General features: G+C 40.8%; 1 protein-coding gene across 2 annotated transcripts in view; it reads right to left on the bottom strand.

Moving 5' to 3' along the window:
* Positions 1-14,320, bottom strand: part of kmt2a (lysine (K)-specific methyltransferase 2A) — a 40,707-nt gene that overhangs the window by 15,449 nt on the left and 10,938 nt on the right. For both annotated transcript variants that reach the window (XM_005157583.6, NM_001110279.1), the window contains 14 exon segments: positions 10,619-10,688; positions 7,162-10,505; positions 6,892-7,069; positions 6,581-6,806; positions 6,425-6,486; positions 5,864-6,343; positions 5,597-5,667; positions 5,109-5,345; positions 4,883-5,029; positions 3,137-3,232; positions 2,936-3,056; positions 2,744-2,857; positions 390-574; positions 140-313 (listed from right to left, as the gene is read on the bottom strand). In XM_005157583.6, the coding sequence (XP_005157640.1) occupies positions 140-313; positions 390-574; positions 2,744-2,857; positions 2,936-3,056; positions 3,137-3,232; positions 4,883-5,029; positions 5,109-5,345; positions 5,597-5,667; positions 5,864-6,343; positions 6,425-6,486; positions 6,581-6,806; positions 6,892-7,069; positions 7,162-10,505; positions 10,619-10,688 (5,505 nt within the window).

Genomic DNA, 14,320 nt, shown 5'->3' on the forward strand with positions numbered 1-14,320 from the left:
AAATGACACCTGGGCTCTCACATGTGACCGTTGCCTGAACCCTGCTGAACTGGAGGCTTAAAAGACAACAGATAATCTTTCGCAGAAGAATAAAAACATAAAAGCTACCTTTCGGATTTCACAAAGGAGAAAAACTTACCACAGATTTATAGCATCCAGAATCCATTTTCTTCTCCACAGACTCTAAATCGAGCGGCGAATCGTTTGGTGGAGAGACCTCCGTTAACACAGGGGGATCAGGACCCTCTGGGGAACGTCGTGAGGGAAGGCTTTCTTCGGTCTCTGGGTTGAGCTCAGGTGGCTTCATAACAGCCTGAAACAATTGGCAATGTTAAGGTATATAGTGGAAATAAAGCTGTGGGCAACTGAGACTGGAGATGGTAACTCACCTGTCTATAGCGGAGCAGGTGTGTGGATGTGCGGGAGTTGAACAAGGCGGTGAGAACTTGCCGCATGGACCTCTGAATTTCTTTCTCTAGGACAGTGCGCCACTCAGCAGGATGGGACTCAGTGCAGTTTGTGCAAGTGTAGACCACGTTCTCAGGCAGGCTAGACATGAGCTCGCACATGTCATCTACATACAAAAAAAACAAACAAAAGATTGCTATTACAACATGGCATTAAACCTCTAGAATGCTACCATACCCGTTTCATCACCAATGGCCACGTTAGAACTTATTACAGCTTAAGGGGATAGTTCACAAACCAAAGGAAAATTCTGTCTTCATTTACTCTCACTTGTTCCAAATCTGTATCTTCTGTTGCACACAAAACTATATATTGTGACGCATTTTGGAAAGCAGCAATCATTAACTTCCATAGTAGGAACAAAAAATACTATGGATGTCAATGGCTGTTGGTTTCCAGTGTTCCTCAGAATATCTTAATTTGTGATGACAAAATTTGTAAAGAATAAATAAATAAAATAAAATAAAAAGGAACCACTTGTGTGAGAGTAAATTTTCATTTTTGGCCTAACTATCTTGTTAACTAAAGACTTGCACTACTGTTTTAAAGAAGTATTTCAGAGACTACATTTATTTCACCAAATTTACAGTAAAAAAAAAATAAAGCAATATTTTGAGAAAGGTTTTCTATTTTGACACATTTTAAAGCAATTTGTTCCTGTGATGGTGATAGCAAGGGTGAATTTCTAAGATCCACTGCTCCATTGTTTCAGTATAACATTATCAAAGTTATAATAGTTTCAGATTTCTCATTAGTTTTAGTATTTATTTCATTGTGATTTTTTTTGTTTTCAATACAGTTTGTTTTAAATAGTTTTTAGAGGTCAAATTACTTGTTTTTTATCATTTGAAATAAGTTTTTCATTAGTTTCAATATTAGCTATACTTTTTTTTGTAAATTAGTATATTTGTTAGGTACAAGATTCAAAATCATCAGAATAAATAATGTACAATAACTCTACCCATCCTCAAATCCAAATACAACAGCTCACTAGAAAGCAGCCTCTAGTAAAATATGTGTGCAAGGCTGCTTCTGGTGGCAGATAAACTGAAGTTTATCTAACAGTAGATGGGAAGTTCCGATCTTTACTGTGAACTGGGTCTTTTGTGACAATCTTTTCAAGTTTGGACTCAACAGATCAAAAATATGTAGTCAGCAATCATAATTTCAGTCAGTTAAAACATCACTATGATCTAAAAAAGTTTCTTACAATTACGTTTTGCAACACAACTTAAGCAGGATTAGGCTTATTTGAATTCCATTACGACTTTCTGTTATAAAATAAACTTATGTTTCCTCTCATTTAATCCCTTGGTTAACTCAGTTCAAGTTAAGTTCCGTAACAGCAGGCTGTCATTACTATTTGCGTTCGATTCACCATCTATTGAATAATACGCATACGCAGTAATATCGATTAATCGCTTCTCAAATCTGATCTCAGTGTACTGTTCTAGTAACTGAATAACTCAGTATATATTGGTTTATTTTGAGTCAGAGGGGGGTATTAGGCATGTTAAAAAGTTGTTTGTGGATAAGTGCTTATCACTATTGGAGACACGAATCGTTTCAAATGATTCAGTTCGATTTGGTGAATTAGTTCAACCGGTTCACTTAGAAGATCCGGTAAAAAAAAAAAAGATGTCCACGATCACAATCACTAATACAGAAATAAAATTAATAAATGCTGTCATGTCCATTCATTGTTTTTGTCATGGACTCATAGCGGGAGCAACAGCGAGGATGACTGGCAAATGGCAACAGGAGCACTGGCAGCACAAAGCAAATATATTTACTTCTAAAAGGCTAACAGTATGTATTTTAATACAATTACAAAGACGAAAACAAAGGACGTTTTTGCGATAATTTTTGTTTAAATTAGTTTTGTACATACACAATCCAGTTTTAGTTAGTTCTAGTTTGTTTGTTTTTTTAACTCTCGTTTTTATTTTTATTTCAGTTAACAAAACGTTTTTCAATTCTAGTTTTCGTTAACTATAATAACTTAGCATGTGATCTTTTAGAAATGATTCTAATTTGCTAAATTTTGAGCCTGAAGAATCATTTATCTTTTTAAATTTTAAAAGAATAGGATTTATTTAAAAAAGAAACACTAGGCAAAATCATAAATCCCTTTGTAAGTTTTCAAATTTATGCTGCTTCACAGAATAAAATATAAAATTTCTGTAATCCAAATAAACAAATAAAAAATAAATGAAATTGTGCCTTGTTATGCCACTTGATACATAAGAGATGCAAATAAAATTTGATAATTCACCTGTTAAGCTTTCACATTTGGCATGGACCCAGCGGTCACACTTTTTGCACTTCATCATTTTGCTGTCACAGTCATCGTCATCATAGCCCTTATTACAAAGTGGGCACAAGTTGCCTGGAAGGGGGAAATAACATTTATTACATTGTTTAATGACAAGGCATACAATAAACATTCAAGATGATTAGAACTAACCTTTAGTTAAACGTTTGGCACAGTCATGACACAAAGAGAAATCATGTGACCACTGGGCATCCCAGGCCTTTCCTGGTTTGGTGGCTCCACAACTCTTACAGCGCACACACTTGGTGCAAACCTGTGGCAGAAGAAAAAATAACTATGGGAGAACGCTGCCACAGATGTTACAGACTTCTAAGATTTAGAGCATTCAAGTACCCAGACTCTCTTCTTCTTGGTGGGTCTGGTAGGATGGTTGGGTCCCAGGCACTCGGGGTGATAGCTGTTTCGGCACTTGTCACACTCCAGTAGCTGCTAAATGATGATGGAAAAAATAACATTTAAAAGTTTGTTTCCATCTTAGTACTGAGCATTTGTCATTTCTGAAGGGCTTTAAGAAAGAAAGAAAGAAGCTAAAACTTGGAAGTTGCTTAGAAGGTTTTTAAATAAACAGAAAGGAAATTATAATTCCAGATTGCTGACAAGAATTCCCCATTCATAAGGTCTTATTTTTCACTAGCACATCACAAAGGAGGACATTTATAATTCTTGATCCAAGCCAACTCATGCTTTCAATATTAATCTAATGTATCTTAAAATTATTAAGACAGAATGCATCACATTCTTTTGGATGTGGTCATTGCTTAGCCAAGTCACCATGTGAAATACAACTTTAGTAAATTACATAATCTCTCCCATTAAATACTGCCTACTGTAGAGGTCTAAAAATTCCATTAAATATGGTAGTTTAAAAAACTTTCCCCTCTTTGTTCCAACACTGTCTTCTTTTAAAATCAATTATGTATGTTTTTTTTTGGAAGTATTTGACTACTCTTATGATCTCTAAAATACTAAATCAGTATCTATGACAGCCTCAAACACTTAAGTTTTCGAGAAATGAAAATACCTGCTATTGTGTTCCTTGTCTATAAATTAATCTATTAGTCTAAATTATAAAATAAATAAATAAATAGATAAATGTTTTTGAGAAGTCCCATCTCAATTCTGTCTAAAATGAGCATTTTTCTCAGTCTCATGTTTATTTTCAGCTGTTTTACTTTAAACGGCAATGAAAAGAACCAATTCAACACCCTAATGCCAAGTTCAGACTGCACGATTTTCAAAGTAGACCAGTCACAGATGTTTTCACACTGCATGACTATCTAGGCAAGCGTTTTTATAATAGGAAGAATCAGCGACAACTTTGTCTCGTTCTGAAAACTACATCTCTTACAACCAAACACACGTGAGAAGTGACGCAAAAACAATGCAAGGTCACGTAGTTTACCTTTTGTTATGAACTACATAATGTGAAAGAAGACATTAGTGGAATAGAGAATGTTCTTAATTTTGCTCATCTGCCCTTTGGAAGGAATTGGCAATTTCTCTTAAACATTTTTTTCTTTTTCGACCCGGTTTGTTGTATTGCTCAGGTGACACTTCAAACAGACACGGGTGCTCCTGCCAAATTTACACTATTTCTTGGATCCAAATAGACTGAAAAGAAGCCTGCAACTTCTCCCCCAACTTCCCGCTGGCTTGCCAATACCCATACTAGTGGATGCTTCTCTCTCATTGGTTATAGGTGATCACTGATGCTATTAACAATCAGAACACATTTCACACCGCATGATTTTGAATCGTCGACAGGACGCCAACAGCACGCAAAATATCTCATGGGTATTGGCGACTGTGATTCTCTCAGAACGCGACTTTGATAGTTCGCAGAGTGTGATTGTTACTCGCGTGAACGAGCAACGATTTGCCTGTGATTTCAAGAATTTGTTGCTGATCTCTCAAAGCGGCGAGTCAAAATTGGGGCTAAAATCATGTAGTCTAAACTCGGCATAAAAGTAAAATTACTGTACCTACACAAAGGAGCCTGAGAAAGATGTACATTTTAGAGGAAACTTTTAGATGGCTCTTGCAGTCTTTTACATCAGAATTCTTCATAAAATGTCTTACTTTGGTTTTCTGATATTTCCGCCCACAAACATGGCAAAAGCGGCATCGGCGGCAACACCAGTTTTCCCACTGTTCGTCATGAGGCCGCTCTGCCTCCCCCAAGCAGAAGAGATGGAAGGGTTCACAGCACACCTGGCAGAAAACAAACTAAACACAACAAGGCATAAGAACACATCCCATCCTTTTTATGCCTTCGATTCTTCTCCTTTAACAAAAGATGACCCACCTCTACATTACCGCTGCTGGCACAAAGAAAGCACACCACCCGTGGGGTGATTGGCACAGAGGTGAGAATGCTGAGCCCACCCATCTCCCACACATTCTCAATGTTATAGTCCTCCTTGAAATCCACTCTGATTCGATGCACTCCATCGTAGGGCGCTTTCTGCTTGGCTGTGCCCCCAGTCGAAGGAGTGCTCTGGGAGTTTAAAGTACTGCTGTCAGGTTTGGGTAGCTGTTTCTCCTGTAAACAATCATATTTACATTACACAGAAGCATATCGAAGATGCTTTTATCCAAAGTGACTGGCAATGTATTCAAGGTACATTTGATCAGCATGTGCATCCATCGGGAATTAAACCAGCAACATCACTTGTGCTACGAGTCACGGAAATATCAGCATCGCTAAGAATATTATCAGATCAATAGACAACACTACTGCTTATAAACAAAATTTATGACAACAATAATCAAGTGGCTGCGAAATCTGCTTACCTTTTCTTTTGGTTTAGGCTTGAGTGGTTGAACGCATCGAGTGGTCTGTTTCTTTAGCTTTGCATCAGGTGCTAAAAAATGACATGACCATAAAACAAAAGAATTAATGGCAAGTTAAAGTTAGGGGTGTCCAATTCTGCTTCTGGAAGACCATCTTTCTTCAGAGTTTACAACACACCAGCCTGATACTAGAGCTAAACCTAAGAGCAGAAAGTGGTCTCTTCCAGGAGCCTAATTGGAAATGTTAACGAGAATAAATCTCTTTACCTGTGTCTGTGGCAGAGCTGGGTTGACTTTGTTGTTGAGATTTCTTCTTGGGCTCAGTGTGCGACTGCGACTTTGTAAGACCTTCCTTTTTTGCTGGCATTTGGCATGGCTGCTGCAAGGAATGCTGGGACTGTGCTGGTGGGGAAGATGGGGCAGCATGCAGGAAGGTGGGTGAAGAACTGGGCTGCTGCTTCCGTTCCTTTCTACAAGCTGAGCTCAGAGAAGTCAGTGAATGCTTGTGGTCGTCAGGAGGACTAGAAAGGAGAGGGTCCTTTGGGGAGGAAGCTGGTGAGGATGGTGATGAAGGTTGTGTCTGCTTTTGTTTGTCATCTCCCTGTGCTGGTGGCGGAGTTTCACTTTTCTTACGGGGAGGTTCATCCTTTGGAGGAGGAACCGACTTGGGGCTTGCTTCAGAACACTGGGATTTGTGGTGCAATTCCTTTTTTTCAGACAATTTATTCCTCCTCCTGTCTTTTTTACCTTTAGTTTGCAGAAACAAACAATGATTTGAAATGTAAGAGCATATTTGATTTATAAACAAAGCATTTTTAGGAAACTGACCTTTTGCTTGCTTCTGAAGAAACTTTGATGGCATCCACTGCAAATTCTGACACTTCCGTACTCTGTGATGACACAAGCAAAAAAGGTTTCAAGGCAATTACACTTTTAAGATACAAGAATTCTGAAACCCACAATAAAAAAAAAGATTGAGCTTACTTGCAACATTGTTTTTTAATATTGCGCCCCCCAAATTTGGGCTTATCCAGGCAGTTGGTGCACACCCCACAGTCATTTGGGACTTGGCAGCCTGGACACTGCCCGCAGCGTCGAGAGCGCCGGCCCTTTCTGGGTGGGGCCTCATGGACTGTCTTCTGCCTTGTTACTGGCTTAATAGGAGGTGTGGGTGGCTCTGCCTCCTCTGATCCCGCCACTGATGATTTGTCTATTCAAGAACATCATTTAAAACAACTTTACAACAACAATACTTTTGTAAACAATATCAAACTAGTTTTAAGATCTTTTCTCACCATCATTTCCCATGGAAGACAAGATCTTTTCTCTCTCCTCCCATGGCAAGGCACTAAGGGTAGGCATATCATCTGGGAACACGGCACGGTTGCGACCCAGAGCTACAGCTGCACGACGACACACATGCTTAATTCGTGGACCACGGACTGAAGTCTCAGAGGAGTCACTTTCTTGTCCCTGCACAAGACAAACAAGTGAAAATTAACTTTGCTGCATTTACAAACCTGAAAATGTTTATCAAAGCAAAGGTGACAAAAGATAGGACATACCGGCAATTTGGGTTGATCACCAGGTTGTAACTCTCGCTTCTCTATCTTATTGAGCTGGGCTTTAGCTTTTTTCAGCAGTCTAACAACACGTCTGTCTGTAACAGGCTGCTTCTCGGCACGATCTAATATGGAGTCTATGGATGTAGTTGTTGGGGGTTTCCCCATCTGACCTGCTTGGGTAAGGGCACTCAGTTTCTCTTTGTCCTTTTCCCTCTCTACTCCCTCTGATTCAATACTCTTCTCTGGAGGTCTGCCTTTTTTAGTCAGCCGACCCTTTGATGACAAGGACCCAACAGCCTGAACTGCTGCAGAGTCACTTGGAGAGGCCTCTGCACAGTCAACTGTGACTGACTTTTTTCGGCCAGGGGTCCTTTTTTGGGTGAGAGATTCCTCAATAGCCTCCAAACCAAAGAAACTAGATATAGAACTGGGGGAAGCTTCTGATGGAAGGCTTTTCCCTCTTTTATCCCAATCTCTTCTTCCATCTCTTTTGTTTTCCTTTTCACGTTCCCTGCTCTTCTCCATCTCCCGGTCCTTCTCCTTTGTACCTGTGTCTCTGGTAGCAGATATACCGCGTTCCTTTCCTGCTTTTCCAGTACCCCCACCTGATGCTTGAGGACTTGGTGTAAAAAGAGGGAAGAGCTGTGAAGATGAAGCAGAATTCCCACTTACACTGAGACCCCCTGCTGCTCGCCGCCCATCTGAAACTCCATGGCTTGTAAGACCAATGGAGCCTGAGGGGAAGCCACTGAAAGATGCTTGAGTTAAGGCACTGGCAGCAAGTGGACTGACTGCAACCCCAGGTAATGGACTAGAATTTCCAGTTACGGTTATAGGGACAGAACTGCTAATAATGGATTGTTCAGAAGACTTCCCTGTTGGAACGCCTGACTGACTGCTCCTGGTAATCATAGAGTGTGAAGGTGACCGGGGTTGCCCACGAGAGAACCTTGACCCCTTTTTCTTTTTGCTTGATGTTGGTGAGACTTGTAGGGGAGACAGAGATCCAGGGCTGCTCCCTGAGGAGGATGGGAGGGTTACTGACTCAAAGATGCGGGAATGAGCTGGACTGGGAGTAAAGAAAGGAGGGCGTAGTAAAGGGGTGCGCTTTTGGAGTGGTGTTTCAAAACGTGATGAGGAATGTTGGTGGTGATTGTGGTGAGGATGATGATGCAAGGGGGAGAAAAGTCTTGTACCTGTCCCAGCCGCACCACCAGGTGCTGGGAAGCCTCCTGAAGTGACACCACCTCCACCAGTGACTGGAGGCATGAGTCCCACATCCTCAGCAGTCAGTGGAGGAGGCCGAAAGTTGTCAAAAGTGGGTTTGCGGATAAGACCCTCCTTTGCATACTTGGCAGAGGAGAAGTATTTATTTTCAGCACATGACAAAGATGTCCAGCGGAAAGTAGGCTCTCGTAGTATTGAGCGACGTTTGTCATGAGAACTGGAGAGTATTGAAGAAGTAGGTAGAAAGGGGGCAATGGAGTGTGACATCATCCAAGGTGAATGGGAGTGATGTTCTGCTGCATTGGATGAAGCTGTCTGAGGAGGCTGAGGAGGACTAAGAAGAGGAGGCGGCGGTGGGGAAGATGAAGACGATGCAGTGGAAGAGGCCTGTTGAGATCCAGCTTGTGAAACTCCTGTGGCTGGGCTGATAATAGCCTGTTTTCTTCCAATAATTAGGTTGCCCCTACCACGTGCCACTACAGCACCTCGTCTATGACTCTGACCTCTGCGACCCCGTCTGCTGTGCTCCAAAACTATATGGTCTGGCTCTGGCTCAGATGTTGGTGATGGTGGGTGAGAGGCATGGTGCAAACTGGCCTCTGTCTCTCCTTGAGAGGCTGGGGAATGATCAGCCTCTTCTGAGAGGGCCTGCGTACCCTCAGAGGCTTGGGAATCACAGGAGGAGTCATCAAGGCTAGGGCTAGTAGAGCGAGATGACTCACCAGAAGAGAGCTGAGAGGAATGCTGCGAAACAGCACTGGAGCCACAGGATGCCGCACTGCTACTGAAGCGTCCATTGCTAGTGCTATTGTTGCAGCTGCTGTTAAGGAGACTAGCTGCAATGGCAGTAGTGCTGCCCGTTGAGACAGGAGGTGGTGGAGGAGGGAGAGACTCAACCGCAGACCCTGACCCAGGTGTGGCAGTAGTTCCACTTGTAGAAGGAGCTGTGGAAACGAGAGCTGGGGTGGATGGTGTTGCGGGTTGGGGTGCTGGGGCAGTCAGTGCTGATTCTAATCGAGCAATTTTCATGTGTGGTGGTGGAGTGCTGAAACTGCCCTCATCTTCAATAAATCGCTTTGGAGTCTTGATGATGCGCAAGGACACTGTGCTCACAACAGGCATGATAAACTGCCTAATGTTGGTTAATTGTGTTCGCCTTCTGTGCTTCCCAGCCTCAAGACCGGCTTTTCCTTGTGTGCCAACAGAATCTTTTTCCAACAGTTTTTTCTTCTGGGCCCCCTTTTTGGCCCTCTGTAATAGCTGCTTCGCAATTGTGGCATCAGTGCGTTTAGAGGGAGGGACAACCCGCACAGGTTTGATATGGCGAGGGCTCTGACGTAACCCCAAAGGCCTGCCAACTTTAGTTGGGGTCAATGGGTCAGCTGCTGTAGGGGAGTCTTGGGAATCTGAGTGAGTGTGTTCATCAGCAGTATGAGAAGCCCTGAGCTCATGTGGAGTGCGAGCACCCAAGTCTTGTGACCGACGAACCCTAAAGGCCTTTTTCTTAGCAGTCCTCGGTGCTGTTGTGGATGTCTCCTGGGCCATGGATGCATTTGCAGCTTGAGCAGCAGCGGCAGCAGCAGCAGCCTCAGCTTTGAGGCGCTCTGCAGAAGGTGGTCTGCCTCGCTTCCGTCTTTGCTTACCAGGAACAGTGACTGTTTTCCTTACAATGGCCTTCAGCTTAGACTTCAGTGGGCTCAGTTTGACTTCCCGCAGTCTTTTCAGTTTGGTCACCTTGGACTCCCGACTGACTTTGTGAAGCTTAGCCTCAGATCCCTGATGGTGCCCAGACCCAAGTGGAGTTTGCCTTTTCTCCTTGTTTTCCTCCACACCTTCCTTGCTGTGTACAGGACTGGAGCTGCACTCCTGTGGGACTTCTCTACCCTCTTCAGGCAGTGCATGGCCGCTGTGTTGCCAGGTCCTTTGGCTGACAGAAGCAGGAGGGCGACCTCTTTTTTTTTCTCTAGTGCCAGGAGGCCTCCCTGGTTGTCGCTTTAACTTCTCTGTAGGTGATGTGGCAACAGGCAAAGGGGCTGTTTCAGTATCAGTGCCAACCCTCTGCACAGCAGGAGTCCTAGGAGGACGTCCTCTGGGCTTCTTGTCTGGTGTGATAGAACCTGACAGATAGACAAAGCACTCCATTAACAAACCCTACATTTCTTTCCAGTTACCAGCTAACCAAATAAGGGCCTTTTTAAAATTACAACAATAATTTAGAGAATTTGTTTACCTATTGACGTTCTTCCAGGGCTATGTAGTCTTCTGTTGTCACTAACTGTGGTAAAGCCTCCAAATTCCTCCTGTAAATAAGAAAAATTATAAAATGGTTCAGTGTCAATTTATGATTTAACTCGCAGAGATTTTGATTTGTGTAAACTATGAATCCACAAAAATTAAACTGTTCTAAAGAATTAATTCTGCGATAATTTTAACTCACGACAGAAGACCACTCATTATGTTAACAATGCACATACTAAAGACACCTTAAATTAACTAGAAGTTCTGGGGTCAAGTCTTGAGGTGAAAAAAACAGCCTGTTCATAATAAATAAACATATGAAACTAAGAAGGCAATACGCTACAATCTTGATCATTTTAATTATTTCTACAAAAATATCAAATTTTCATACCCTCTACTTTGGTGTGCATAATTTATTTATTAGTTCACCACCATCTGTCCAAAACAAATAGTGTAGCCTTAACATGACCCGTATAATAAAAATGCAATAATTCACTTTTTGAACCCGTCATCACCAAAAAAAAAAAACTAACACAAAGTATTGGAAGTAACTAAGTATCTCTAACACATTAAGAGACCATGTATCTGTACTTAACTACCACACGTGAGATTCGGTTGTACCCAAAAATAAACAATAAATTTTTAGCTTGACAGCTACTTGTCAGGTTTCCCAAAACATCAGCCATTCAATTTACTTATAAGATGGTTTGCTACTTTTGTGCACTTCCCACAAGTAGAGAAAGTAACAAACGCATCTGTGATCACCTCCTACTAAGATGACCAGTTCTGCCAATTCCACTCAGGTATCCTTCGCAGAGGCTGTCGCTAGGCTGCATGACATCAGTGATGATCTCACTGTCAGGACATCTGTTGCAATGGCCGTATCACCTGACAACTGCTCCACCTCCGTCAATCAAACAGGCTAAGCTTTGCAGACGTCCTATGATAGGATTTTATAAAGCTCCAGGCTTTTATGATAGCCCTGTGCTTATCTCACACCTGACATGAGGGATACAGGGAGGAATGCTGATTACATGGCCCATTTGGGCTCTTGCCTTCCTGATCTAATTCTGTCACAACATTTTAGGTAAGCCATAATTCCAAATCCATTTCTGAGTCAACTTAAACGCTCCATATCCTTTCAAGTCAGCCACATTTCCCACATTTATCAGATTTTTCAACTGGCTTACAGTGCAGATGATTACTGTAATTACTGTCTGCTCTGCAGCTGGGCGCACTGTTTTATGTTGTGATAAAAATGTCTCAGTCATTGAAGTGTCCTTGGTGTGAATTAAGTTGTACTCACAAGGACACACACTGAGAGAAGGCATACTCTAATCGTCTGTGTTCATGTGAAGAGGCCAGGTCCGCGGAGCATTTAAAAGGATTTTATGGGCCTAACTGGAACATGGAGCGTATCAAAAGGAATTCCCTTTTACTATGACTTTTGAAATTGACATAAGAGGACATCTTCAATTTTAAATAAGCAGTCAATCTTAAAAGGAAAGCTCATGCAAAAATGAACATTGTCATCATTTATTAACCATTTACTTCATTCAAAACTTTGAATTTCCTTCTATTTAACACAAAAAAAAGATACTTTATAAACCTGTTACTGTTAACTTCCATAGTATTTGCTACTCTTACTGTGGAAGTCGATAGGTGCGTCCCAAATCGCATAGTTTTGCACTATTTTATTTTGTAGTATAAATAGTGTGGGTAATGCATTCACACTTAAAATTAAAAAAAATAAGGGCACCCGGATAATGCACTTATTTAACCGTAAAAAAAAAACTAAAAAAAGCGTGGAATGGTGGACACTTCACACACTTAACAGCCGCTGATTTGCTTACGAAGCGGAAGGGGTGGAGCTTTTGGTCACTTATGTTGGATTATTTATTTTGAATTATTCTGCCATGATGGTAATTCCGATGGTGAATGCGGTTATACTCATGGCAGGTATTCTTTGGTAGTTTGGTCTTTTATTTCACTAATTTGGCAATCGTCAAACGTCATCAGGGAAATGGTTTGAATTTTCGCTTAGAAAAAAAACCTGATAGCGTTCCACTTGGGACGTCACTACATACACACTTAACAGCATAGCATATGTAAGTGCATAAGTACATAGTGCACAAGTGCATGGTGTAAATTGTGGCATTTAGCAGACTCCCTTTCTCGATTCCGCAATCAATGAATCCAACGCAAAATCAACAAAAAGTCGCTAATTTTAGCAATTCTGTAAAATTCTTAATTTAAACGCAAAATAGCTGCAAAAAAGTACATAATCCCATAAAACATCTAACCCCAAACCATTTAATCAAATTATATTTATTTCAGTTTGCAAAGAATTGTTTTACATGATTTATAGATGTCGTATACGAAACACAAGTGATATATTTGAGTGTAAGCAGACGCGGATGAAGCGCGAGTGATTTACATGTTAAGTCAATGCAAAGATGGGATTAGACATCCTATGGTGTATATATATATATATAAAATCTATAGCAAAATTGTCCACAAAAAATCCTGAAAAACTACAGGGTCTGATTTGGGATGCTGCTAATGATTACAGGTTTTCATCTCTTTTTATTTGAAGAACAAACAAAAAGAAACCCATAAACGTTTGAAACCTGAAGCCATATGCCTATTAAACCAAATGATTCAAATGGAATAATGTTATAATAAAAGAAATGAGAAAATGTGACAATGCACACAAGACATCGGTCTGCATGGGCTGGTGGTCTGAAGCTGATGATTTTACACAAAGTGAAAACTATAAAAAAATAAACTTATAAAAATACTAATGACAAATGCACTTTATGTAAAACACTTTATGAAATCTCAACCAATCAATCATCAGAAAAGTGATCAAGTGATGTTTAATGTATCCTGTTGAAACCGATTTACACGTCCATTTGCCTACATACTGCTAAATGTTCCTACTGCTACAACAATTACAGAGAGTATATGGGTCTTTATTGGATTAAACAAGCACTGACAACATTTCACTATGCACCAGCTCCTACCTCTCAAAAGATGATTAATGTCCGCAAGTTCCTTAAACAGCCTATTGTGTTGATTTTCAAGCCTTAGGGGGCGTTTCATTTCATATTCTTTATTTATAGCAGCATGTGGGGCTGCAGCTAAATTCCCTTCGGTCCAGTTTGTAGAACAGATGCCGCCGGAGACTGCACACATACAAGTCCAATCTCACTAACAAATCCCCGTTCAGCTTTAATTTCAACATATGGTGACAAATTTCTTACGGGAAGCAGCCCAAAATTAAATGAAGGTCTGTTATCAGATGATCAGTGTTAACGGATCATCTCAATTAAGCATTTTTCATATCATCAACCAGTGAACATAATAAAGAAAACGAGGACCAGGAATGCAGCCCTATAGAAATAATGTTTACGATTAACCCATGTGGATAATGAATTTGTTTTCTGCTTTTGAAGAGAGCATGTTTTGAGTTTATTACCTTATCATCCTCTCTGGCTGTCAAGGCAAAAACAGGTCATTTATAAACATTTTATAAATATCACTTTAATAAAAAGCCTTATTACAATAACAAGACAAAGGTAACAATATAGAATTCACTACCTGATGAAAGTCTTGTCGCTCATCCAAGTTTTAGAAACAACAAATAATAACTTGACTTCTAATGATCATTTGGAACAGAATTAGCTTATTT

The sequence above is a fragment of the Danio rerio genome, chromosome 15 (genome assembly GCF_049306965.1).
Source record: "Danio rerio strain Tuebingen ecotype United States chromosome 15, GRCz12tu, whole genome shotgun sequence".
NCBI lineage: Eukaryota > Metazoa > Chordata > Actinopteri > Cypriniformes > Danionidae > Danio > Danio rerio.